Genomic DNA, 27,320 nt, shown 5'->3' with positions numbered 1-27,320 from the left:
TGGTGGTCCCGCGGGTGAAATGTTGCATCCTCTGATCATACGTGCAGCCCTTATTATCCATCATAATTGTATGCACATTGTGTGTTATAAAAACCCCAAATCGTGAGTCCAGGATTGTCAGAGGGAGTTCAAGGGAAATCGGTAGACGAGTCGCATCTGATGCTGGTGGTTCTAATGTATGGCCAGCTTAAGATCTACTTGGCCTGAAATATGGTCCCCAGCCAGAGGTCACTGCGCTTAAAACAAAGGAATAATGTTCAGTTCTTACATATTTTACAACTGTGTTTCCTGTGGATAATCCGTGGGGTTCTGGAAATACATTGTGTTGTCACAGACTCTCCAGCCAACCCCACAAGTAGTACATACTGTATGTAACACCCTAAGAGCATGCACTCTCTTTAGTTACCTTGTGTTCTTATGCAACATGCACGGCTTCATGTTTTTCTCATATATATTGACACACACACTTTGTTACACTTTGGTAATGGGACAGGCAGAGGTCCCTGCTGTAGTTTATATAAGACACCCATCAGCTCTTCCTTTATAATATGTGATCATGCAGATACAAGAGCTCTATTACTCTTATGATTCAAACCAGGTAAAGAATTGAGACTTTTGTAGATACTTAGTTCCCACTTTCTGCTCTGATAATAGGTTACTATGGCGTACGTCTGTATATTCAGAGGAATTAATATAGTTTGAATTATGTTTCTTCTAGATATTGCTCTTCTCTATCCAACTTTCTAGTGATGGGAGGATTTTCTCTTCTTTCCAAACCTGCAATGTAAGTTACTGTCATCTTGTCATCTATACATACCATATAATGTACCTGTAAGGGTTGTCTGTGTTTCTGATAAATATACTTTTAGGGACTGTTTATGAAATAAATATATATATGCACGCACACACATGCATATATTACACACCCCGATCACAAAGTTATATACAGTATGAATGCATATATGAATAAGTAGAGATTTTGCATGAAAATCTGACTATATAACGTTCACTAATCAGGCAGGTTATCTTGACTTTTGAAGTTTAAGTTTTCACATCAATCCAGTAGATGGCGCACCAAGATAAATAGTAAATGCTATGGTTGCACATTATGCAAGTTGATACTCGTCTGATACTTGCCACCTTCAACAGTTTTCCTTTTCAGTCAAGCACCTGCAGTTCCTGTAAGTGTCCGCTTCTCTGACAATAAACAAGTCGGGGGGGGCAAGCGCTCAGGACTGCAGATGTAAATCTTGGGACCAGCTGCTTCTTCCATGAGCAGCTGTGTGTGGCTGGCTCACGAGTTAGTAGCCCCAAGCATGTTTTTGTGTTAATCCTAAATATTATTTACAAAGAAATATTGTGGTCAGTGTGTACAATATGACCTATATATCACAACATTAGATGGCACTACTGTCTTTGTAACATTAGTACCGCTGAGCAATAACAGGCACCACGCGAGTGAAGCTGCGGCAAATACTAGTTCTTCTGTATAAAAACCATATAGACATCAACAACCCAAGTGTGTGACCGTTTAGTTGCCTGAATAGAGAGAGACCCGTGTCACACACTTGGCGTATTATTTGTAGATAGCGACATGTCCACTTTAACCTAAAGAGTATTCTATATATAATCTGTTTTGTGAATAACCCTCCTATGGTTCATGGAGCTCATTACGCTTTATCGGTGACCTCTACCTGCATACAGAATGATGCGTTCTCTTTTCCCTGCTGGTGCTGTACTGCGCTGTTTAGTGTCCACAGTTGACTTAAACTGATCAATTAATTTCAGGGATTTCCTCAGTAAGAACCATGAGGTGTTCCAAAGTCTCTGCCATGTGACTGATGAGGCGGCCACCCTTCCCGAAACACTCAGTGGCCTCTTCTTCTCCCCGATCAGCAGACTGCACGAGTACGCCAGGCTCCTGCTCAAACTGGCCATGTGCTTTGAAGTGGTAAGTACTGTATGACTGGTTTATTGAGAGAGAACAATGTATATGGTGCTGGCAGATTTATTTATGTATTCTGCTGACTATGGCGCAGACTCTGTTAGCGGCGGGACTTTTAACTCCAGTGTTAAGTGCCCGGAGCTATTGTATTATTTCCTGAGGTTATGCAATTAGCGCCCACAGTAAGCCTGCGACTATCTCCGGAAGAACTAGCTACCCTCAGGAGGGCACAAGCAGAAATGCACGCTAAGCGCACCCTCAGTCTTCATTGCTGTTGTGTCGGCATTGTTCTTGCTATGCCGCCTCTGTCTGCTCATCTGTAGCCAGCTCCTGCCCGCCTGATTTCCTGTTCTGTGCATGTCTGCCTGTCGTCATTACCTCCCTCCGTTGTTTCGGCATTGTCCTTGCTATGCCGCCTCTGCCTGCTCATCTGTAGCCAGCTCCTGCCCGCCTGATTTCCTGTTCTGTGCATGTCTGCCTGTCGTCATTATCTCCCTCCGTTGTGTCGGCATTGTCCTTGCTATGCCGCCTCTGCCTGCTCATCTGTAGCCAGCTCTTGCCCGCCTGATTTCCTGTTCTGTGCATATCTGCCTGTCGTCATTATCTCCCTCCGTTGTGTCGGCATTGTCCTTGCTTTGCCGCCTCTGCCTGCTCATCTGTAGCCAGCTCCTGCCCGCCTGATTTCCTGTTCTGTGCATGTCTGCCTGGTGTCATTACCTCCCTCCGTTGTGTGTCGGCATTGTCCTTGCTATGCCGCCTCTGCCTGCTCATCTGTAGCCAGCTCCTGCCCGCCTGATTTCCTGTTCTGTGCATGTCTGCCTGTCATCATTATCTCCCTCCGTTGTGTCGGCATTGTCCTTGCTTTGCCGCCTCTGCCTGCTCATCTGTAGCCAGCTCCTGCCCGCCTGATTTCCTGTTCTGTGCATGTCTGCCTGGTGTCATTACCTCCCTCCGTTGTGTGTCGGCATTGTCCTTGCTATGCCGCCTCTGCCTGCTCATCTGTAGCCAGCTCCTTCCCGCATGATTTCCTGTTCTTTGCATGGTGTCTGCCTGTCGTCATTACCTCCCTCCGTTGTGTCGGCATTGTCCTTGCTTTGCCGCCTCTGCCTGCTCATCTGTAGGCAGCTCCTGCCCGCCTGATTTCCTGTTCTGTGCACGTCTGCCTGTCGTCATTACCTCTCTCCGTTGTGTTGGCATTGTCCTTGCTTTGCTGCCTCTGCCTGCTCATCTGTAGCCAGCTCCTGCCCGCCTGATTTCCTGTTCTGTGCATGTCTGCCTGGTGTCATTACCTCCCTCCGTTGTGTGTCGGCATTGTCCTTGCTATGCCGCCTCTGCCTGCTCATCTGTAGCCAGCTCCTTCCCGCATGATTTCCTGTTCTTTGCATGGTGTCTGCCTGTCGTCATTACCTCCCTCCGTTGTGTCGGCATTGTCCTTGCTTTGCCGCCTCTGCCTGCTCATCTGTAGGCAGCTCCTGCCCGCCTGATTTCCTGTTCTGTGCACGTCTGCCTGTCGTCATTACCTCTCTCCGTTGTGTTGGCATTGTCCTTGCTTTGCCGCCTCTGCCTGCTCATCTGTAGCCAGCTCCTGCCCGCCTGATTTCCTGTTCTGTGCATGTCTGCCTGGTGTCATTACCTCCCTCCGTTGTGTGTCGGCATTGTTCTTGCTATGCCGCCTCTGCCTGCTCATCTGTAGCCAGCTCCTGCCCGCCTGATTTCCTGTTCTGTGCATGTCTGCCTGTCGTCATTACCTCCCTCCGTTGTGTCGGCATTGTCCTTGCTTTGCCGCCTCTGCCTGCTCATCTGTAGCCAGCTCCTGCCTGCCTGATTTCCTGTTCTGTGCATGTCTGCCTGTCGTCATTATCTCCCTCCGTTGTGTGTCGGCATTGTCCTTGCTTTGCCGCCTCAGTCTGCTCATCTGTAGCCAGCTCCTGCCCGCCTGATTTCCTGTTCTGTGCATGCCTGCCTGTCGTCATTATCTCCCTCCGTTGTGTCGGCATTGTCCTTGCTTTGCCGCCTCTGCCTGCTCATCTGTAGCCAGCTCCTGCCCGCCTGATTTCCTGTTCTGTACATGTCTACCTTTCGTCATTATCTCCCTCCGTTGTGTGTCGGCATTGTCCTCGCTTTGCCACCTCTGTCTGCTCATCTGTAGCCAGCTCCTGCCCACCTGATTTCCTGTTCTGTGCATGTCTGCCTGTCGTCATTACCTTTCTCCGTTGTGTCGGCATTGTCCTTGCTTTGCCGCCTCTGCCTGCTCATCTGTAGCCAGCTCCTGCCCGCCTGATTTCCTGTTCTGTGCATGTCTGCCTGTCGTCATTATCTCCCTCCGTTGTGTGTCGGCATTGTCCTTGCTTTGCCGCCTCTGCCTGCTCATCTGTAGCCAGCTCCTTCCCGCATGATTTCCTGTTCTTTGCATGGTGTCTGCCTGTCGTCATTACCTCCCTCCGTTGTGTCGGCATTGTCCTTGCTTTGCCGCCTCTGCCTGCTCATCTGTAGCCAGCTCCTGCCCGCCTGATTTCCTGTTCTTTGCATGGTGTCTGCCTGTCGTCATTACCTCTCTCCGTTGTGTCGGCATTGTCCTTGCTTTGCCGCCTCTGCCTGCTCATCTGTAGCCAGCTCCTGCCCGCCTGATTTCCTGTTCTGTGCATGTCTGCCTGGTGTCATTACCTCCCTCCGTTGTGTCGGCATTGTTCTTTCTATGCCGCCTCTGTCTGCTCATCTGTAGCCAGCTCCTGCCCGCCTGATTTCCTGTTCTGTGCATGTCTGCCTGTCGTCATTACCTCTCTCCGTTGTGTGTCAGCATTGTCCTTACTTTGCCGCCTCTGCCTGCTCATCTGTAGCCAGCTCCTGCCCGCCTGATTTCCTGTTCTGTGCATGTCTGCCTGTTGTCATTATCTCCCTCCGTTGTGTGTCGGCATTGTTCTTGCTATGCCGCCTCCGTCTGCTCATCTGTAGCCAACTTCTGCCCGCCTGATTTCCTGTTCTGTGCATGTCTGCCTGGTGTCATTGTCGCTCTCCTGGACATACCTGTATGTGATCTAGACGGTTTCATGGAAATACTATCATCTGCCAGAGGCAAACCTGGATGAGACCGTGTCATACATGGAGAGACGATGAATATAGACATGAACACAGAACGTAGGGAGAGCCCGGCTCATAAGAGACCTTTACTGGTCGACGGTCGGCATGTCGACCAAGAGACTATTCCCACTCGTGGGTGTTCACGACACCCATAGAGTGGGAATAGAACCCGTGGCAAGTCCGCAAGGCGCTTGTTGCCCTCCCTCGCAGGCATTCCGCTGGATACTGGTGGGAGGTCTCCCGACCACCGGTCACACATACCACACCCCTGCTCCAGCAATTGTCCTCAAAATGCAGGCGGTGTCTGCCGAGTGACCCTGGGTGTCTGCCGAGTGACCCTGGGTGTACTGCCGAGTGACCCTGGGTGTACTGCCGAGTGACCCTGGGTGTACTGCCGAGTGACCCTGGGTGTACTGCCGAGTGACCCGGGGGATCTGCCGAGTGACCCTCATTATCGTGACGTGACAGATGGTTTTCTCTCTGGGTGTCTGATTGTGAAATAATAAATGTTCGGCCTGTTTTGTGTCAGTCCTCACTAGAGTACAAGAAGTTGCAGGATACCAGCATCCGCTACGACTCTCTGGGCCAGGCTCTGAGTAGGAAGAAGAAGGAGGCAGAGTATACCCTGGGGTTCTGGAAGACTTTCCCTGGGAAGATGACGGTAGGCCTGCAGCCCCCTTCTGCTCCGTCCTCTATTTCACTGATCGTCTATCTCCAGTATGTGACTGGCATATACAGATGTGTCCTCATACGTCTCTGCTGCAGTCACGCCAGGTCCCAGGAGAATCTTCTAGCGCCAGGCATATCGTGCTGCGTGGCGTATCGGGGCTGGATGTATGAGGACACATCTGTGTATATATAATACAGAGAGAGAGAGCTCTGTCTATCTAATGCAGCCACTTACTGACTCTGGGGTGAGTGCAGGGTTGTTGTATCTTATTCCCCCCCACATGCAGAGCGGTACACATCAGCAGAGTATATGGGTGCGGCTCTGTATCTTATTCCCGGCCACATGCAGAGCGGTACACATCAGCAGTATATGGGTGCGGCTCTGTATCTTATTCCCGGCCACATGCAGAGCGGTACACATCAGCAGCATATGGGGGCGGCTCTGTATCTTATTCCCCCCCCCCACATGCAGAGCGGTACACATCAGCAGTATATGGGGGCGGCTCTGTATCTTATTCCCGGCCACATGCAGAGCGGTACACATCAGCAGTACATGGGTGCGGCTCTGTATCTTATTCCCGCCCACAAGCAGAGCAGTACACATCAGCAGAGTATATGGGGGCGGCTCTGTATCTTATTCCCCCCCCACATGCAGAGCAGTACACATCAGTAGCATATGGGAACGGCTCTGTATCTTATTCCCGGCCACATGCAGAGCGGTACACATCAGCAGTATATGGGTGCGGCTCTGTATCTTATTCCCGCCCACAAGCAGAGCGGTACACATCAGCAGTATATGGGGCGGCTCTGTATCTTATTCCCGGCCACATGCAGAGCGGTACACATCAGCAGAGTATATGGGAGCGGCTCTGTATCTTATTACCCCCCACATGCAGAGCAGTACACATCAGCAGAGTATATGGGGGCTGCTCTGTATCTTATTCCCGGCCACATGCAGAGCGGTACACATCAGCAGTATATGGGTGCGGCTCTGTATCTTATTCCCCCCCACATGCAGAGCGGTACACATCAGCAGTATATGGGTGCGGCTCTGTATCTTATTCCCGGCCACATGCAGAGCGGTACACAGCATTATATGGTGGCGGCTCTGTATCTTATTCCCGGCCACATGCAGAGCGGTACACATCAGCAGTATATGGGTGCGGCTCTGTATCTTATTCCCGGCCACATGCAGAGCGGTACACATCAGCAGCATATGGGGGCGGCTCTGTATCTTATTCCCCCCCCCACATGCAGAGCGGTACACATCAGCAGTATATGGGGGCGGCTCTGTATCTTATTCCCGGCCACATGCAGAGCGGTACACATCAGCAGTACATGGGTGCGGCTCTGTATCTTATTCCCGCCCACAAGCAGAGCAGTACACATCAGCAGAGTATATGGGGGCAGCTCTGTATCTTATTCCCCCCCCACATGCAGAGCAGTACACATCAGTAGCATATGGGAACGGCTCTGTATCTTATTCCCGGCCACATGCAGAGCGGTACACATCAGCAGTATATGGGTGCGGCTCTGTATCTTATTCCCGCCCACAAGCAGAGCGGTACACATCAGCAGTATATGGGGGCGGCTCTGTATCTTATTCCCGGCCACATGCAGAGCGGTACACATCAGCAGAGTATATGGGTGCGGCTCTGTATCTTATTACCCCCCACATGCAGAGCAGTACACATCAGCAGAGTATATGGGGGCTGCTCTGTATCTTATTCCCGGCCACATGCAGAGCGGTACACATCAGCAGTATATGGGTGCGGCTCTGTATCTTATTCCCCCCCACATGCAGAGCGGTACACATCAGCAGTATATGGGTGCGGCTCTGTATCTTATTCCCGGCCACATGCAGAGCGGTACACAGCAGTATATGGTGGCGGCTCTGTATCTTATTCCCGGCCACATGCAGAGCGGTACACATCAGCAGTATATGGGGGCGGCTCTGTATCTTATTCCCAGCCACATGCAGAGCGGTACACATCAGCAGTATATGGGTGCGGCTCTGTATCTTATTCCCCCCCACATGCAGAGCGGTACACATCAGCAGTATATGGGGGCAGCTCTGTATCTTATTCCCCCCCACATGCAGAGCGGTACACATCAGCAGTATATGGGGGCGGCTCTGTATCTTATTCCCGGCCACATGCAGAGCGGTACACATCAGCAGTATATGGGGACGGCTCTGTATCTTATTCCCCCCCACATGCAGAGCGGTACACATCAGCAGTATATGGGTGCGGCTCTGTATCTTATTCCCCCCCACATGCAGAGCGGTACACATCAGCAGTATAAGGGTGCGGCTCTGTATCTTATTCCCGGCCACATGCAGAGCAGTACACATCAGCAGAGTATATGGGTGCAGCTCTGTATCTTATTCCCGGCCACATGCAGAGCGGTACACATCAGCAGTATATGGGTGCGGCTCTGTATCTTATTCCCGGCCACATGCAGAGCGGTACACATCAGCAGTATATGGGTGCGGCTCTGTATCTTATTCCCCCCTACATGCAGAGCGGTACACATCAGCAGTATATGGGTGCGGCTCTGTATCTTATTCCCCCCCACATGCAGAGCGGTACACATCAGCAGTATATGGGTGCGGCTCTGTATCTTATTCCCAGCCACATGCAGAGCGGTACACATCAGCAGCATATGGGTGCGGCTCTGTATCTTATTCCCGGCCACATGCAGAGCGGTACACATCAGCAGTATATGGGTGCGGCTCTGTATCTTATTCCCCCCCACATGCAGAGCGGTACACATCAGCAGTATATGGGTGCGGCTCTGTATCTTATTCCCGGCCACATGCAGAGCGGTACACATCAGCAGCATATGGGGGCGGCTCTGTATCTTATTCCCGGCCACATGCAGAGCGGTACACATCGGCAGTATATGGGTGCGGCTCTGTATCTTATTCCCGAATACACCTGTGCACCTGCTGGGTGACCTGAGAAATGTGTCTGTGAGTAATGAGTACACCTGTGCTCCTGTTGGGTGACCTGGGAAATGTGTCTGAGAGTAATGAGTACACCTGTACAGCTGCTGGGTGACCTGGGGAATGTGTCTGTGAGTAATGAGTACACCTGTGCTCCTGCTATGTGACCTGGGAAATGTGTCAGTGAGTAATGAGTGCACCTGTGTGCCTGCTGGGTGACCTGGGAAATGTCAGTGAGTAATGAGTACACCTGTGCACCTGCTGGGTGACCTGGGAGATGTGTGTAATGAGTACACCTGTGCACCTGCTGGGTGACCTGGGAGATGTGTGTAATGAGTACACCTGTGCACCTGCTGGGTGACTTGGGAGATGTGTGTAATGAGTACACCTGTGCACCTGCTGGGTGACCTGGGAGATGTGTGTAATGAGTACACCTGTGCCCCTGCTGGGTGACCTGGGTAAAGCTGGACACACACTATACAGTTATCTGCCAGATCTGGCTGCTTGGAGTGAAAATCTGGTAATGGATGAGAATAAATGACAATCGACCATTTGCTCCCAAACACTGGAAAACGGAGAAAATCTGCTGTTCATACAATCTGTGATTTATCGTATTTGTTCTGATCACTGTAATACGCCTTTTACTCCTTGTCTGTTGTAGTGTGAGTATTCTGTATATCTCTCCCATCATTCTGTTGCAGGACTCTCTGAGGAAGCCGGAACGACGTCTGATCTGTGAGAGCAGCAACCGAGGGCTGGGATTGCAGAATTCCGGGCGCTTCTCAGTAAACTGGTTTATCCTTTTCAATGATGCCCTTGTTCATGCCCAGGTGACATATTCCTCTCTGTCTGCCCTTCTGCAGTAATCTGTAATCATCCTAATTATACACTCTTATGTTTTCTAGCACTTAATGGCTCTCAGAGCGGCAATGATGAGCAGGGGTAGTAGTGCTCAGCACCTATAGGCTCTCAGAGCGGCAGTGATGAGCAGGGGTAGTAGTGCTCGGTATCTATAGGCTCTCAGAGCGGCAATAATGAGCAGGGGTAGTAGTGCTCGGTATCTATAGGCTCTCAGAGCGGCAATAATGAGCATGGGTAGTAGTGCTCGGTATCTATAGGCTCTCAGAGCGGCAGTGATGAGCAGGGGTAGTAGTGCTCGGTACCTATAGGCTCTCAGAGCGGCAATAATGAGCAGGGGTAGTAGTGCTCGGCACCTATAGGCTCTCAGAGCGGCAGTGATGAGCAGGGGTAGTAGTGCTCGGTATCTATAGGCTCTCAGAGCGGCAATAATGAGCAGGGGTAGTAGTGCTCGGTATCTATAGGCTCTCAGAGCGGCAATAATGAGCATGGGTAGTAGTGCTCGGTATCTATAGGCTCTCAGAGCGGCAATAATGAGCATGGGTAGTAGTGCTCGGTATCTATAGGCTCTCAGAGCGGCAGTCATGAGCAGGGGTAGTAGTGCTCGGCACCTATAGGCTCTCAGGGCGGCAATAATGAGCAGGGGTAGTAGTGCTCGGCACCTATAGGCTCTCAGAGCGGCAATGATGAGCAGGGGTAGTAGTGCTCGGTATCTATAGGCTCTCAGAGCGGCAGTGATGTGCAGGGGTAGTAGTGCTCGGTACCTATAGGCTCTCAGAGTGGCAGTGCTGATCAGGGCTAGTAGTGCTCGGTATCTATAGGCTCTCAGAGCGGCGGTGATGTGCAGGGGTAGTAGTGCTCAGTACCTATAGGCTCTCAGAGTGGCAGTGCTGAGCAGGGGTAGTAGTGCTCAGCACCTATAGGCTCTCAGAGCGGCAGTGATGAGCAGGGGTAGTAGTGCTCGGTATCTATAGGCTCTCAGAGCGGCAGTGATGAGCAGGGGTAGTAGTGCTCGGTATCTATAGGCTCTCAGAGCGGCAGTGATGAGCAGTGGTAGTAGTGCTCAGCACCTATAGGCTCTCAGAGCGGCAGTGATGAGCAGGGGTCGTAGTGCTTGGTACCTATAGGCTCTCAGAGCGGCAATGATGAGCAGGGGTAGTAGTGCTCGGTATCTATAGGCTCTCAGAGCGGCGGTGATGAGCAGGGGTAGTAGTGCTCGGTACCTATAGGCTCTCAGAGCGGCAGTGATGAGCAGGGGTAGTAGTGCTCGGTACCTATAGGCTCTCAGAGCGGCAATGATGAGCAGGGGTAGTAGTGCTCGGTACCTATAGGCTCTCAGAGCGGCAGTGATGAGCAGGGGTAGTAGTGCTCGGTACCTATAGGCTCTCAGAGCGGCAATGATGAGCAGGGGTAGTAGTGCTCGGTACCTATAGGCTCTCAGAGCGGCAATGATGAGCAGGGGTAGTAGTGCTCGGTACCTATAGGCTCTCAGAGCGGCAGTGATGAGCAGGGGTAGTAGTGCTCGGTATCTATAGGCTCTCAGAGCGGCGGTGATGAGCAGGGGTAGTAGTGCTCGGTATCTATAGGCTCTCAGAGCGGCAATGATGAGCAGGGGTAGTAGTGCTCGGTATCTATAGGCTCTCAGAGCGGCAGTGATGAGCAGGGGTAGTAGTGCTCAGCACCTATAGGCTCTCAGAGCGGCAGTGATGAGCAGGGGTAGTAGTGCTCGGCGCCTATAGGCTCTCAGAGCGGCAGTGATGAGCAGGGGTAGTAGTGCTCGGTACCTATAGGCTCTCAGAGCGGCGGTGATGAGCAGCGGTAGTAGTGCTCAGCACCTATAGGCTCTCAGAGCGGCGGTGATGAGCAGGGGTAGTAGTGCTCGGTATCTATAGGCTCTCAGAGCGGCAGTGATGAGCAGGGGTAGTAGTGCTCGGTATCTATAGGCTCTCAGAGCGGCAGTGATGAGCAGTGGTAGTAGTGCTCAGCACCTATAGGCTCTCAGAGCGGCAGTGATGAGCAGGGGTAGTAGTGCTCGGTATCTATAGGCTCTCAGAGCGGCGGTGATGAGCAGGGGTAGTAGTGCTCGGTATCTATAGGCTCTCAGAGCGGCAATGATGAGCAGGGGTAGTAGTGCTCGGTATCTATAGGCTCTCAGAGCGGCAGTGATGAGCAGGGGTAGTAGTGCTCAGCACCTATAGGCTCTCAGAGCGGCAGTGATGAGCAGGGGTAGTAGTGCTCGGCGCCTATAGGCTCTCAGAGCGGCAGTGATGAGCAGGGGTAGTAGTGCTCGGTATCTATAGGCTCTCAGAGCGGCGGTGATGAGCAGGGGTAGTAGTGCTCGGTATCTATAGGCTCTCAGAGCGGCAATGATGAGCAGGGGTAGTAGTGCTCGGCACCTATAGGCTCTCAGAGCGGCAGTGATGAGCGGGGGCAGTAGTGCTCAGCACCTGTAGGCTCTCAGAGTGGCAGTGATGAGCGGGGGCAGTAGTGTTCGGCACCTATAGGCTCTCAGAGCGGCGGTGATGAGCAGGGGTAGTAGTGCTCGGCACCTATAGGCTCTCAGAGCGGCGGTGATGAGCAGGGGTAGTAGTGCTCGGTATCTATAGGCTCTCAGAGCGGCGGTGATGAGCAGGGGTAGTAGTGCTCGGTATCTATAGGCTCTCAGAGCGGTGGTGATGAGCAGTGGTAGTAGTGCTCGGCACCTATAGGCTCTCAGAGCGGCAGTGATGAGCGGGGGCAGTAGTGCTCAGCACCTGTAGGCTCTCAGAGTGGCAGTGATGAGCGGGGGCAGTAGTGTTCGGCACCTATAGGCTCTCAGAGCGGCGGTGATGAGCAGGGGTAGTAGTGCTCGGCACCTATAGGCTCTCAGAGCGGCGGTGATGAGCAGGGGTAGTAGTGCTCGGCACCTATAGGCTCTCAGAGCGGCAGTGCTGAGCAGTGGTAGTAGTGCTCGGCACCTATAGGCTCTCAGAGCGGCGGTGATGAGCAGGGGTAGTAGTGCTCGGCACCTATAGGCTCTCAGAGCGCTTGTGATGAACAGGGGTAGTAGTGCTCGGCACCTATAGGCTGCTGGATGATCTGGAAAACGTGAGCTGTGTGGGGTTCTGAGGACTGGGTTTGAGAACCAGTGACTGTGTATTAGGACGCCATTCCTCTATAGCGGTAATAGTGCTTTTCTATAGATGAGAATACTGAAGGCGTTTTGCGGAGGTTGTGGGAGGAGACTCCGTGTAATAGTGATGCTCTCAGGACACGGTATATTACTCCGAGTGACTGCTATGGGCGTTTCTTACTCTGTTTTATCTTCACTCTATACAGTTCTCTACACACCATATCTTCGCGCTGTCTACGCTGTGGGTGGAGCCTGTATCTGAGGACGCCGCTGGCGTGTGAGTATAACTGGATGTATGCTCGCTGTTTCGTGCAGCGACTGGTAATCCCGAGGGCTGTTATGTGGGCATCTCCCATACTCCTGGTCTGGTGAGAAACGCAGATCCTCAGCCGGATGTAACGCAGTACGAGATCGCTGGAGGTGCGAGCTGACGGGCGATCTCGGGTACAGCTAAGCAAGCCTCGGAAGTGATTGTCCAGGAAACGTCTGAGATTGGCAGCAATCCGCGCCTCCGGCGATCTGACGGCATTACAGCCCGCTGCATAGAGCACATTACCAGCTATTTACTGAGACTAGTCATCAGTGTCACTTTATTACGTTACAGAACTATATATGGAGACCTCCAGGTTATTACTAGGAGTCAGCATGGATTTGTGAGGGACAGGTCCTGTCACACTAACTCAATAAGCTACTAAGAGAAAGTGAGAGATAATACTGATCAGGGTAAAGCAGTGGATGGGATCTTTCTGGACTTCACTAAGGCCTGTGCCACATAAGAGACTAATTCTCAGAGAGCCTGGGGTAGGAAACACTATTTGTACTTGGGTGAGTAACTGGCTGTTTAATAGGGAACAGCAAGTGGGGATTAATGGGATGTTCTCTGAATGGTGCTCAGTGGAATACCACAGGGCTCAGTACTCAGTGGAATACACAGGGCTCAGTACTTGGTGGAATAGCGCAGGGCTCAGTACTCAGTGGAATACCGCAGGGCTCAGTACTCAGTGGAATACACAGGGCTCAGTACTTGGTGGAATAGCGCAGGGCTCAGTACTCAGTGGAATACCACAGGGCTCAGTTCTCAATGGAATACCGCAGGGCTCAGTACTCAGTGGAATACGCAGGGCTCAGTACTCAGTGGAATACACAGGGCTCAGTACTTGGTGGAATAGCGCAGGGCTCAGTACTCTGTGGAATACCACAGGGCTCAGTACTCAGTGGAATACCGCAGGGCTCAGTACTCAGTGGAATACACAGGGCTCAGTACTTGGTGGAATAGCGCAGGGCTCAGTACTCAGTGGAATACCACAGGGCTCAGTACTCAGTGGAATACCGCAGGGCTCAGTACTCAGTGGAATACGCAGGGCTCAGTACTCAGTGGAATACCGCAGGGCTCAGTACTCAGTGGAATACCGCAGGGCTCTGTACTCAGTGGAATACACAGGGCTCGGTACTCAGTGGAATACCACAGGGCTCAGTACTCAGTGGAATACCGCAGGGCTCAGTACTCAGTGGAATATTCAGGGCTCAGTAATCAGTGGAATACGCTGGGCTCAGTACTCGGTGGAATACACAGGGCTCAGTACTCAGTGGAATACGCAGGGCTCAGTACTCAGTGGAATACACAGGGCTCAGTACTCAGTGGAATACCGCATGGCTCAGTACTCAGTGGAATACACAGGGCTCTGTACTCAGTGGAATACCGCAGGGCTCAGTACTCAGTGGAATACCGCAGGGCTCTGTACTCAGTGGAATACGCAGGGCTCAGTACTCAGTGGAATACCGCAGGGCTCAGTACTCAGTGGAATACCGCAGGGCTCTGTACTCAGTGGAATACACAGGGCTCGGTACTCAGTGGAATACCACAGGGCTCAGTACTCAGTGGAATACCGCAGGGCTCAGTACTCAGTGGAATATTCAGGGCTCAGTAATCAGTGGAATACGCTGGGCTCAGTACTCAGTGGAATACACAGGGCTCAGTACTCAGTGGAATACGCAGGGCTCAGTACTCAGTGGAATACACAGGGCTCAGTACTCAGTGGAATACCGCAGGGCTCAGTACTCAGTGGAATACACAGGGCTCTGTACTCAGTGGAATACCGCAGGGCTCAGTACTCAGTGGAATACCGCAGGGCTCTGTACTCAGTGGAATACACAGGGCTCAGTACTCAGTGGAATACCACAGGGCTCAGTACTCAGTGGAATACCGCAGGGCTCAGTACTCAGTGGAATATTCAGGGCTCTGTACTCAGTGGAATACCGCAGGGCTCAGTACTCAGTGGAATACCGCAGGGCTCTGTACTCAGTGGAATATTCCGGGCTCAGTACTCGGTGGAATACACAGGGCTCAGTACTCAGTGGAATACACAGGGCTCAGTACTCAGTGGAATACGCAGGGCTCAGTACTCAGTGGAATACACAGGGCTCTGTACTCAGTGGAATACCGCAGGGCTCAGTACTCAGTGGAATACCGCAGGGCTCTGTACTCAGTGGAATACACAGGGCTCAGTACTCAGTGGAATACCACAGGGCTCAGTACTCAGTGGAATACCGCAGGGCTCAGTACTCAGTGGAATATTCAGGGCTCTGTACTCAGTGGAATACCGCAGGGCTCAGTACTCAGTGGAATACCGCCGGGCTCTGTACTCAGTGGAATATTCCGGGCTCAGTACTCGGTGGAATACACAGGGCTCAGTACTCAGTGGAATACACAGGGCTCAGTACTCAGTGGAATACGCAGGGCTCAGTACTCAGTGGAATACACAGGGCCCTGTACTCAGTGGAATACCGCAGGGCTCAGTACTCAGTGGAATACCGCAGGGCTCAGTACTCAGTGGAATATTCAGGGCTCAGTAATCAGTGGAATACGCAGGGCTCAGTACTCAGTGGAATATTCAGGGCTCAGTAATCAGTGGAATACGCAGGGCTCAGTACTCGGTGGAATACGCAGGGCTCAGTAATCGGTGGAATACGCAGGGCTCAGTACTCAGTGGAATACCGCAGGGCTCAGTACTCATTGGAATACCGCAGGGCTCAGTACTCAGTGGAATACCGCAGGGCTCAGTACTCGGTGGAATACGCAGGGCTCAGTACTCGGTGGAATACTGCAGGGCTCAGTAATCAGTGGAATACGTAGGGCTCAGTACTCAGTGGAATACGCAGGGCTCTGTACTCAGTGGAATACCGCAGGGCTCAGTACTCATTGGAATACCGCAGGGCTCAGTACTCAGTGGAATACCGCAGGGCTCAGTACTCAGTGGAATACCGCAGGGCTCAGTACTCAGTGGAATACCGCAGGGCTCTGTACTCAGTGGAATACGCAGGGCTCAGTACTCAGTGGAATACACAGGGCTCAGTACTCAGTGGAATACCGCAGGGCTCAGTGCTCAGTGGAATACCGCAGGGCTCAGTACTCAGTGGAATACCGCAGGGCTCAGTACTCATTGGAATACCGCAGGGCTCAGTACTCATTGGAATACCGCGGGGCTCAGTACTCATTGGAATACCGCAGGGCTCAGTACTCATTGGAATACCGCAGGGCTCAGTACTCATTGGAATACCGCAGGGCTCAGTACTCAGTGGAATACCGCAGGGCTCAGTACTCAGTGGAATACCGCAAGGCTCGGTACTCAGTGGAATACCGCAAGGCTCGGTACTCAGTGGAATACCGCAGGGCTCGGTACTCGGTGGAATACACAGGGCTCAGTACTCGGTGGAATACACAGGGCTCAGTACTCAGTGGAATACACAGGGCTCAGTACTCAGTGGAATACCGCAGGGCTCTGTACTCAGTGGAATACCGCAGGGCTCTGTACTCAGTGGAATACGCAGGGCTCTGTACTCAGTGGAATACACAGGGCTCAGTACTCGGTGGAATACACAGGGCTCAGTACTCGGTGGAATACACAGGGCTCAGTACTCAGTGGAATACCGCAGGGCTCAGTGCTCAGTGGAATACCGCAGGGCTCAGTACTCAGTGGAATACCGCAGGGCTCAGTACTCAGTGGAATACCGCAGGGCTCAGTACTCGGTGGAATACGCAGGGCTCAGTAATCGGTGGAATACGCAGGGCTCAGTACTCGGTGGAATACCGCAGGGCTCAGTACTCATTGGAATACCGCAGGGCTCAGTACTCAGTGGAATACCGCAGGGCTCAGTACTCAGTGGAATACACAGGGCTCAGTACTCGGTGGAATACCGCAGGGCTCAGTACTCGGTGGAATACCGCAGGGCTCAGTACTCGGTGGAATACCGCAGGGCTCAGTACTCGGTGGAATACCGCAGGGCTCAGTACTCGGTGGAATACCGCAGGGCTCAGTACTCGGTGGAATACCGCAGGGCTCAGTACTCGGTGGAATACCGCAGGGCTCAGTACTCGGTGGAATACCGCAGGGCTCAGTACTCGGTGGAATACCGCAGGGCTCAGTACTCGGTGGAATACCGCAGGGCTCAGTACTCATTGGAATACCGCAGGGCTCAGTACTCATTGGAATACCGCAGGGCTCAGTACTCGGTGGAATACCGCAGGGCTCAGTACTCGGTGGAATACGCAGGGCTCAGTAATCGGTGGAATACGCAGGGCTCAGTACTCAGTGGAATACCGCAGGGCTCAGTACTCATTGGAATACCGCAGGGCTCAGTACTCAGTGGAATACCGCAGGGCTCAGTACTCAGTGGAATACCGCAAGGCTCGGTACTCAGTGGAATACCGCAAGGCTCGGTACTCAGTGGAATACCGCAAGGCTCGGTACTCAGTGGAATACCGCAAGGCTCGGTACTCAGTGGAATACGCAGGGCTCGGTACTCAGTGGAATACCGCAGGGCTCAGTACTCATTGGAATACCGCAGGGCTCAGTACTCAGTGGAATACCGCAGGGCTCAGTACTCAGTGGAATACCGCAAGGCTCGGTACTCAGTGGAATACCGCAAGGCTCGGTACTCAGTGGAATACCGCAAGGCTCGGTACTCAGTGGAATACCGCAAGGCTCGGTACTCAGTGGAATACCGCAGGGCTCGGTACTCAGTGGAATACTGCAGGGCTCGGTACTCAGTGGAATACCGCAGGGCTCAGTACTCAGTGGAATACCGCAGGGCTCTGTACTCAGTGGAATACACAGGGCTCAGTACTCGGTGGAATAGCACAGGGCTCGGTACTCAGTGGAATACCGCAGGGCTCAGTACTCATTGGAATACCGCAGGGCTCAGTACTCAGTGGAATACACAGGGCTCAGTACTCGGTGGAATACGCAGGGCTCAGTACTCGGTGGAATACCGCAGGGCTCAGTACTCGGTGGAATACCGCAGGGCTCAGTACTCAGTGGAATACCGCAGGGCTCAGTACTCATTGGAATACCGCAGGGCTCAGTACTCATTGGAATACCGCAGGGCTCAGTACTCATTGGAATACCGCGGGGCTCAGTACTCATTGGAATACCGCAGGGCTCAGTACTCATTGGAATACCGCAGGGCTCAGTACTCATTGGAATACCGCAGGGCTCAGTACTCAGTGGAATACCGCAGGGCTCAGTACTCAGTGGAATACCGCAAGGCTCGGTACTCAGTGGAATACCGCAAGGCTCGGTACTCAGTGGAATACCGCAGGGCTCAGTACTCGGTGGAATACACAGGGCTCAGTACTCAGTGGAATACACAGGGCTCAGTACTCAGTGGAATACACAGGGCTCAGTACTCAGTGGAATACCGCAGGGCTCTGTACTCAGTGGAATACCGCAGGGCTCTGTACTCAGTGGAATACGCAGGGCTCTGTACTCAGTGGAATACACAGGGCTCAGTACTCGGTGGAATACACAGGGCTCAGTACTCGGTGGAATACACAGGGCTCAGTACTCAGTGGAATACCGCAGGGCTCAGTGCTCAGTGGAATACCGCAGGGCTCAGTACTCAGTGGAATACCGCAGGGCTCAGTACTCAGTGGAATACCGCAGGGCTCAGTACTCGGTGGAATACGCAGGGCTCAGTAATCGGTGGAATACGCAGGGCTCAGTACTCGGTGGAATACCGCAGGGCTCAGTACTCATTGGAATACCGCAGGGCTCAGTACTCAGTGGAATACCGCAGGGCTCAGTACTCAGTGGAATACACAGGGCTCAGTACTCGGTGGAATACCGCAGGGCTCAGTACTCGGTGGAATACCGCAGGGCTCAGTACTCGGTGGAATACCGCAGGGCTCAGTACTCGGTGGAATACCGCAGGGCTCAGTACTCGGTGGAATACCGCAGGGCTCAGTACTCGGTGGAATACCGCAGGGCTCAGTACTCGGTGGAATACCGCAGGGCTCAGTACTCGGTGGAATACCGCAGGGCTCAGTACTCGGTGGAATACCGCAGGGCTCAGTACTCGGTGGAATACCGCAGGGCTCAGTACTCGGTGGAATACCGCAGGGCTCAGTACTCATTGGAATACCGCAGGGCTCAGTACTCATTGGAATACCGCAGGGCTCAGTACTCGGTGGAATACCGCAGGGCTCAGTACTCGGTGGAATACGCAGGGCTCAGTAATCGGTGGAATACGCAGGGCTCAGTACTCAGTGGAATACCGCAGGGCTCAGTACTCATTGGAATACCGCAGGGCTCAGTACTCAGTGGAATACCGCAGGGCTCAGTACTCAGTGGAATACCGCAAGGCTCGGTACTCAGTGGAATACCGCAAGGCTCGGTACTCAGTGGAATACCGCAAGGCTCGGTACTCAGTGGAATACCGCAAGGCTCGGTACTCAGTGGAATACCGCAAGGCTCGGTACTCAGTGGAATACGCAGGGCTCGGTACTCAGTGGAATACCGCAAGGCTCGGTACTCAGTGGAATACCGCAAGGCTCGGTACTCAGTGGAATACGCAGGGCTCGGTACTCAGTGGAATACCGCAGGGCTCAGTACTCATTGGAATACCGCAGGGCTCAGTACTCAGTGGAATACCGCAGGGCTCAGTACTCAGTGGAATACCGCAAGGCTCGGTACTCAGTGGAATACCGCAAGGCTCGGTACTCAGTGGAATACCGCAAGGCTCGGTACTCAGTGGAATACCGCAGGGCTCGGTACTCAGTGGAATACTGCAGGGCTCAGTACTCAGTGGAATACCGCAGGGCTCAGTACTCAGTGGAATACCGCAGGGCTCTGTACTCAGTGGAATACACAGGGCTCAGTACTCGGTGGAATAGCACAGGGCTCGGTACTCAGTGGAATACCGCAGGGCTCGGTACTCAGTGGAATACCGCAGGGCTCAGTACTCAGTGGAATACCGCACGGCTCTGTACTCAGTGGAATACACAGGGCTCAGTACTCAGTGGAATACCGCAGGGCTCAGTACTCAGTGGAATACCGCAGGGCTCAGTACTCAGTGGAATACCGCAGGGCTCAGTACTCAGTGGAATACCGCAAGGCTCAGTACTCAGTGGAATACCGCAGGGCTCAGTACTCAGTGGAATACCGCAGGGCTCAGTACTCAGTGGAATACCGCAGGGCTCAGTACTCAGTGGAATACCGCAGGGCTCTGTACTCAGTGGAATACCACAGGGCTCGGTACTCAGTGGAATACCACAGGGCTCAGTACTCAGTGGAATACGCAGGGCTCAGTACTCGGTGGAATACGCAGGGCTCAGTACTCTGTGGAATACCGCAGGGCTCAGTGGAATACCGCAGGGCTCAGTACTCAGTGGAATACCGCAGGGCTCAGTACTCATTGGAATACCGCAGGGCTCAGTACTCAGTGGAATACACAGGGCTCAGTACTCGGTGGAATACGCAGGGCTCAGTACTCGGTGGAATACCGCAGGGCTCAGTACTCAGTGGAATACCGCAGGGCTCAGTACTCAGTGGAATACCGCAGGGCTCAGTACTCATTGGAATACCGCAGGGCTCAGTACTCATTGGAATACCGCAGGGCTCAGTACTCATTGGAATACCGCAGGGCTCAGTACTCATTGGAATACCGCGGGGCTCAGTACTCATTGGAATACCGCAGGGCTCAGTACTCAGTGGAATACCGCAGGGCTTAGTACTCAGTGGAATACCGCAGGGCTCAGTACTCAGTGGAATACCGCAGGGCTCAGTACTCAGTGGAATACACAGGGCTCAGTACTCGGTGGAATACGCAGGGCTCAGTACTCAGTGGAATACCTCAGGGCTCAGTGGAATACCGCAGGGCTCAGTACTCAGTGGAATACCGCAGGGCTCAGTACTCATTGGAATACCGCAGGGCTCAGTACTCAGTGGAATACCGCAGGGCTCAGTACTCGGTGGAATACCGCAGGGCTCAGTACTCGGTGGAATACCGCAGGGCTCAGTACTCTGTGGAATACGCAGGGCTCAGTACTCTGTGGAATACGCAGGGCTCAGTACTCTGTGGAATACCGCAGGGCTCAGTGGAATACCGCAGGGCTCAGTACTCATTGGAATACCGCAGGGCTCAGTACTCTGTGGAATACCGCAGGGCTCAGTACTCGGTGGAATACGCAGGGCTCAGTACTCGGTGGAATACGCAGGGCTCAGTACTCATTGGAATACCGCAGGGCTCAGTACTCATTGGAATACCGCAGGGCTCAGTACTCAGTGGAATACCGCAGGGCTCAGTACTCGGTGGAATACGCAGGGCTCAGTAATCAGTGGAATACCGCAGGGCTCAGTACTCAGTGGAATACACAGGGCTCAGTACTCAGTGGAATACCGCAGGGCTCAGTACTCAGTGGAATACCGCAGGGCTCAATACTCAGTGGAATACCGCAAGGCTCAGTACTCAGTGGAATACCGCAGGGCTCAGTACTCAGTGGAATACCGCAGGGCTCAGTACTCGGTGGAATACCGCAGGGCTCAGTACTCGGTGGAATACCGCAGGGCTCAGTACTCGGTGGAATACCCCAGGCTCAGTACTCGGTGGAATACCGCAGGGCTCAGTACTCGGTGGAATAGCGCAGGGCTCAGTACTCGGTGGAATACCGCAGGGCTCAGTACTCGGTGGAATACCGCAGGGCTCAGTACTCAGTGGAATACCGCAGGGCTCAGTACTCAGTGGAATACCGCAGGGCTCAGTACTCAGTGGAATACCGCAGGGCTCAGTACTCAGTGGAATACCGCAGGGCTCAGTACTCAGTGGAATACCGCAGGGCTCAGTACTCAGTGGAATACACAGGGCTCAGTACTCGGTGGAATACCACAGGGCTCAGTACTCAGTGGAATACCACAGGGCTCAGTACTCAGTGGAATACCACAGGGCTCAGTACTCAGTGGAATACCGCAGGGCTCAGTACTCAGTGGAATACCGCAGGGCTCTGTACTCAGTGGAATACCGCAGGGCTCAGTACTCGGTGGAATACCGCAGGGCTCAGTACTCATTGGAATACCGCAGGGCTCAGTACTCATTGGAATACCGCAGGGCTCAGTACTCAGTGGAATACCGCAGGGCTCAGTACTCTGTGGAATACCGCAGGGCTCAGTACTCTGTGGAATACGCAGGGCTCAGTACTCTGTGGAATACCGCAGGGCTCAGTACTCGGTGGAATACCGCAGGGCTCAGTGGAATACCGCAGGGCTCAGTACTCATTGGAATACCGCAGGGCTCAGTACTCAGTGGAATACGCAGGGCTCAGTACTCGGTGGAATACCGCAGGGCTCAGTGGAATACCGCAGGGCTCAGTACTCGGTGGAATACCGCAGGGCTCAGTACTCAGTGGAATACGCAGGGCTCAGTACTCGGTGGAATACCGCAGGGCTCAGTGGAATACCGCAGGGCTCACTACTCGGTGGAATACCGCAGGGCTCAGTACTCAGTGGAATACGCAGGGCTCAGTACTCGGTGGAATACCGCAGGGCTCAGTACTCAGTGGAATACCATAGGGCTCAGTACTCAGTGGAATACACAGGGCTCAGTACTCAGTGGAATACCACAGGGCTCAGTACTCAGTGGAATACCACAGGGCTCAGTACTCGGTGGAATACCGCAGGGCTCAGTACTCGGTGGAATACCGCAGGGCTCAGTACTCAGTGGAATACCACAGGGCTCAGTACTCAGTGGAATACCGCAGGGCTCTGTACTCAGTGGAATACGCAGGGCTCGGTACTCAGTGGAATACGCAGGGCTCAGTACTCGGTGGAATACCGCAGGGCTCAGTACTCAGTGGAATACGCAGGGCTCAGTACTCGGTGGAATACCGCAGGGCTCAGTACTCAGTGGAATACCATAGGGCTCAGTACTCAGTGGAATACCGCAGGGCTCAGTACTCAGTGGAATACCACAGGGCTCAGTACTCAGTGGAATACCACAGGGCTCAGTACTCAGTGGAATACCACAGGGCTCAGTACTCGGTGGAATACCGCAGGGCTCAGTACTCGGTGGAATACCGCAGGGCTCAGTACTCGGTGGAATACCGCATGGCTCAGTACTCGGGCCATTGCTGTGTAATATATTCATTAATGACCTAGGAGTGGGCCTAGAAAGCACAGTGTCAATTTTCGCAGATGATACTAAACTGTGTTGAGTAATTAATTCAGACGAGGATGTGGCGTCTCTACGGAATGACTTATCTAGACTTGATGTCTGGGCGAATAAATGGGGAATGAGGTTCAATATAGACAAATGTAAAGTTATGCACTTTGGGACTAAGAACAATCAGGCAGCCTATACACTACATGGGGAAAATGTAGGGATAACGGTAGTAGAAAGAGACCTGGGTGTGCTCATCGGTAATAGACTTAGTAGCAGTACGCAGTGTCAGAATGCAGCAGCAAAGGCTAAGAAGGTGTTATGTATAAAACGGGGAATGGAGACAAGGGATGAGAGTGTAATCCTGCCGCTGTATAAACCATTGGTGCGGACACACCTAGAATATTGTGTACAGTTCTGGGTACCTCACTATAAAAAATATATCATGGAGCTGGAAAGGGTTCAGAGGCGAGCCACCAAACTGGTTAAGGGGTTAGAGGCACTGGATTATGAGGATAGACGTATAAGGTTAGATATGTTTACACTGGAAAAGAGGCGACTGAGAGGGGACAATATTAATAACTACATTAAGGGACAATACAAGGATTTATCAGACGCTACACAAGACACGAGGACACCCCCTGAGGTTAGAAGAGAGAGAGTTTCCTACACAACGGAGGGAAGGGTTCTTCACAGTGAGAGCAGGAAGGATTTGGAATTCTCTGGCAGAGGAGGTAGTAATGGTGGAATCAGTATGTGTAAACATGGATTAGATGAATTCCTAACTGATAGAAATATCCAGGGCTACAGCGTGAAGAATACAGGGTGAACTCGATGGACATTTTCTCTTTTCTCTAACGTCCTAAGTGGATGCTGGGGACTCCGTCAGGACCATGGGGAATAGCGGCTCCGCAGGAGACAGGGCACAAAAATAAAGCTTTAGGATCAGGTGGTGTGTACTGGCTCCTCCCCCTATGACCCTCCTCCAAGCCTCAGTTAGGTTTTTGTGCCTGTCCGAGCAGGGTGCAATCTAGGTGGCTCTCCTAAAGAGCTGCTTAGAAAAAGTTTTTAGGTTTTTTATTTTCAGTGAGTCCTGCTGGCAACAGGCTCACTGCATCGAGGGACTTAGGGGAGAGAATTTCAACTCACCTGCGTGCAGGATGGATTGGATTCTTAGGCTACTGGACACCATTAGCTCCAGAGGGAGTCGGAACACAGGTCTCACCCTGGGGTTCGTCCCGGAGCCGCGCCGCCGACCCCCCTTACAGATGCTGAAGATGAAGGTCCGGAAACAGGCGGCAGAAGGCTCTTCAGTCTTCATGAAGGTAGCGCACAGCACTGCAGCTGTGCGCCATTGTTGTCACACACTTCACACCAGACGGTCACGGAGGGTGCAGGGCGCGGGGGGGGGCGCCCTGGGCAGCAATATATAATACCTTTTATGGCAAAAGAATACATCACATATAGCCATTGAGGCTATATGTATGTATTTAACCCATGCCAAATGTCTAAAACTCCGGGAGAAAAGCCCGCCGGAATAGGGGGCGGGGCTTATTCTCCTCAGCACACAGCGCCATTTTCCTGCTCAGCTCCGCTGTGAGGAAGGCTCCCAGGACTCTCCCCTGCACTGCACTACAGAAACAGGGTAAAACAGAGAGGGGGGGCATTTTTTGGCGATATTTTGATATATTTAAGCTGCTATAAGGAACAACACTTATATAGGGTTGTTCCCATATATATTATAGCGCTTGGGTGTGTGCTGGCAAACTCTCCCTCTGTCTCCCCAAAGGGCTAGTGGGGTCCTGTCTTCGATAAGAGCATTCCCTGTGTGTCTGCTGTGTGTCGGTACGTGTGTGTCGACATGTATGAGGACGATGTTGGCGTGGAGGCAGAGCAATTGCCGATAATGGTGATGTCACCCCCCAGGGAGTCGACACCGGAATGGATGGCTTTGTTTATGGAATTACGTGATAATGTCAGCACATTACAAAAATCAGTTGACGACATGAGACGGCCGGCAAACCAGTTAGTACCTGCCCAGGCGTCTCAGACACCGTCAGGGGCTGTAAAGCGCCCTTTACCTCAGTCGGTCGACACAGACCCAGACACAGACACTGAATCTAGTGTCGACGGTGATGAAACAAACGTATTTTCAAGTAGGGCCACACGTTATATGATCACGGCAATGAAGGAGGCTTTGCATATCTCTGATACTACAAGTACCACAAAAAGGGGTATTATGTGGGGGGTGAAAAAACTACCTGTAGTTTTTCCTGAATCAGAGGAATTAAATGATGTATGTGATGAAGCGTGGGTTAACCCAGATAGAAAAATGCTAATTTCAAAAAAGTTATTAGCATTATACCCTTTCCCGCCAGAGGTTAGGGCGCGCTGGGAAACACCCCCTAGGGTGGATAAGGCGCTCACACGCTTATCAAAACAAGTGGCGTTACCATCTCCTGATACGGCCGCCCTCAAGGATCCAGCAGATAGGAGGCTGGAAACTACCTTAAAAAGTATATACACACATACTGGTGTTATACTGCGACCAGCCATCGCCTCAGCCTGGATGTGCAGTGCTGGGGTCGTCTGGTTGGATTCCCTGACTGAAAATATTGATACCCTGGATAGGGACAGTATTTTATTGACTATAGAGCAATTAAAGGATGCTTTCCTTTATATGCGAGATGCGCAGAGAGATATTTGCACTCTGGCATCGAGAGTAAATGCGATGTCCATATCTGCCAGAAGGAGTTTATGGACGCGACAGTGGTCAGGTGATGCGGATTCCAAACGACATATGGAAGTATTGCCGTATAAAGGGGAGGAATTTGGCGTCGGTCTATCGGATCTGGTGGCTACGGCAACTGCCGGAAAATCCACTTTTTTACCTCAGACCCCCTCCCAACAGAAAAAGACACCGTCTTTTCAGCCGCAGTCCTTTCGTTCCTATAAGAACAAGCGGACAAAAGGACAGTCATATCTGCCTCGGGGCAGAGGAAGGGGTAAGAGAGGGCAGCAAGCAGCCCCTGCCCAGGAACAGAAGCCCTCCCAGGGTTCTGCAAAGCCCTCAGCATGACGCTGGGGCCTTACAAGCGGACTCAGGAACGGTGGGGGGTCGACTCAAGAATTTCAGCGCACAGTGGGCTTGCTCACAGGTGGACCCCTGGATTCTGCAGGTAGTATCTCAGGGTTACAGGTTGGAATTCGAGAAGTCTCCCCCTCGCCGGTTCCTAAAGTCTGCTTTGCCAACGTCTCCCTCAGACAGGGCGACGGTATTGGAAGCCATTCACAAGCTGTTTGCTCAGCAGGTGATAGTCAAGGTACCCCTCCTACAACAGGGAAAGGGGTATTACTCCACGCTATTTGTGGTACCGAAGCCGGACGGCTCGGTAAGACCTATTCTAAATCTCAAATCTTTGAACCTGTACATACAAAAATTCAAGTTCAAGATGGAGTCACTCAGAGCAGTGATAGCGAATCTGGAAAAAGGGGACTTTATGGTGTCCCTGGACATAAAGGACGCTTACCTGCATGTCCCAATTTGCCCTTCACATCAAGGGTACCTCAGGTTCGTGGTGCAAAACTGTCATTATCAGTTTCAGACGCTGCCGTTTGGATTGTCCACGGCACCTCGGGTCTTTACCAAGGTAATGGCCGAAATGATGATCCTTCTACGAAGAAGAGGCGTATTAATTATCCCTTACTTGGACGATCTCCTGATAAGGGCAAGATCCAGAGAACAGCTGGAAGACGGAGTAGCACTAACCCAACTAGTGCTGCAACAACACGGGTGGATTCTGAATTTTCCAAAATCTCAGTTGACCCCGACGACACGTCTGCTATTCCTGGGAATGATTCTGGACACGGTTCAGAAAAAGGTGTTTCTTCCGGAGGAGAAAGCCAGGGAGTTATCCGAACTTGTCAGGAACCTCCTAAAACCAGGGACAGTGTCTGTGCATCAATGCACAAGAGTCCTGGGAAAGATGGTGGCTTCTTACGAAGCGATTCCATTCGGCAGATTCCACGCACGAACTTTTCAGTGGGATCTGCTGGACAAATGGTCCGGATCGCATCTGCAGATGCATCAGCGGATAACCTTATCGCCACGGACAAGGGTGTCTCTTCTGTGGTGGTTGCAGAGTGCTCATCTGTTAGAGGGCCGCAGATTCGGCATACAGGACTGGGTCCTGGTGACCACGGATGCCAGTCTGAGAGGCTGGGGAGCGGTCACACAAGGAAGAAACTTCCAGGGAGTATGGTCAAGCCTGGAGATGTCTCTT

General features: G+C 52.4%; 1 protein-coding gene across 2 annotated transcripts in view; it reads left to right on the top strand.

The window, feature by feature from the left end:
• The window catches only part of ALS2 (alsin Rho guanine nucleotide exchange factor ALS2), a 384,700-nt gene that overhangs the window by 160,478 nt on the left and 196,902 nt on the right, over nt 1-27,320 (top strand). For both annotated transcript variants that reach the window (XM_063950453.1, XM_063950454.1), the window contains 5 exons: nt 719-784; nt 1,789-1,951; nt 5,553-5,684; nt 9,341-9,469; nt 12,816-12,886. In XM_063950453.1, coding sequence (XP_063806523.1) covers nt 719-784; nt 1,789-1,951; nt 5,553-5,684; nt 9,341-9,469; nt 12,816-12,886 — 561 coding nt within the window. The remainder of the gene's footprint in view (nt 1-718; nt 785-1,788; nt 1,952-5,552; nt 5,685-9,340; nt 9,470-12,815; nt 12,887-27,320) is intronic.

The sequence above is a fragment of the Pseudophryne corroboree genome (assembly GCF_028390025.1).
Source record: "Pseudophryne corroboree isolate aPseCor3 chromosome 7 unlocalized genomic scaffold, aPseCor3.hap2 SUPER_7_unloc_10, whole genome shotgun sequence".
In the NCBI taxonomy this organism is placed as follows: Eukaryota; Metazoa; Chordata; class Amphibia; order Anura; family Myobatrachidae; genus Pseudophryne; species Pseudophryne corroboree.
This window is presented reverse-complemented; position numbering and strand designations above follow the sequence as displayed.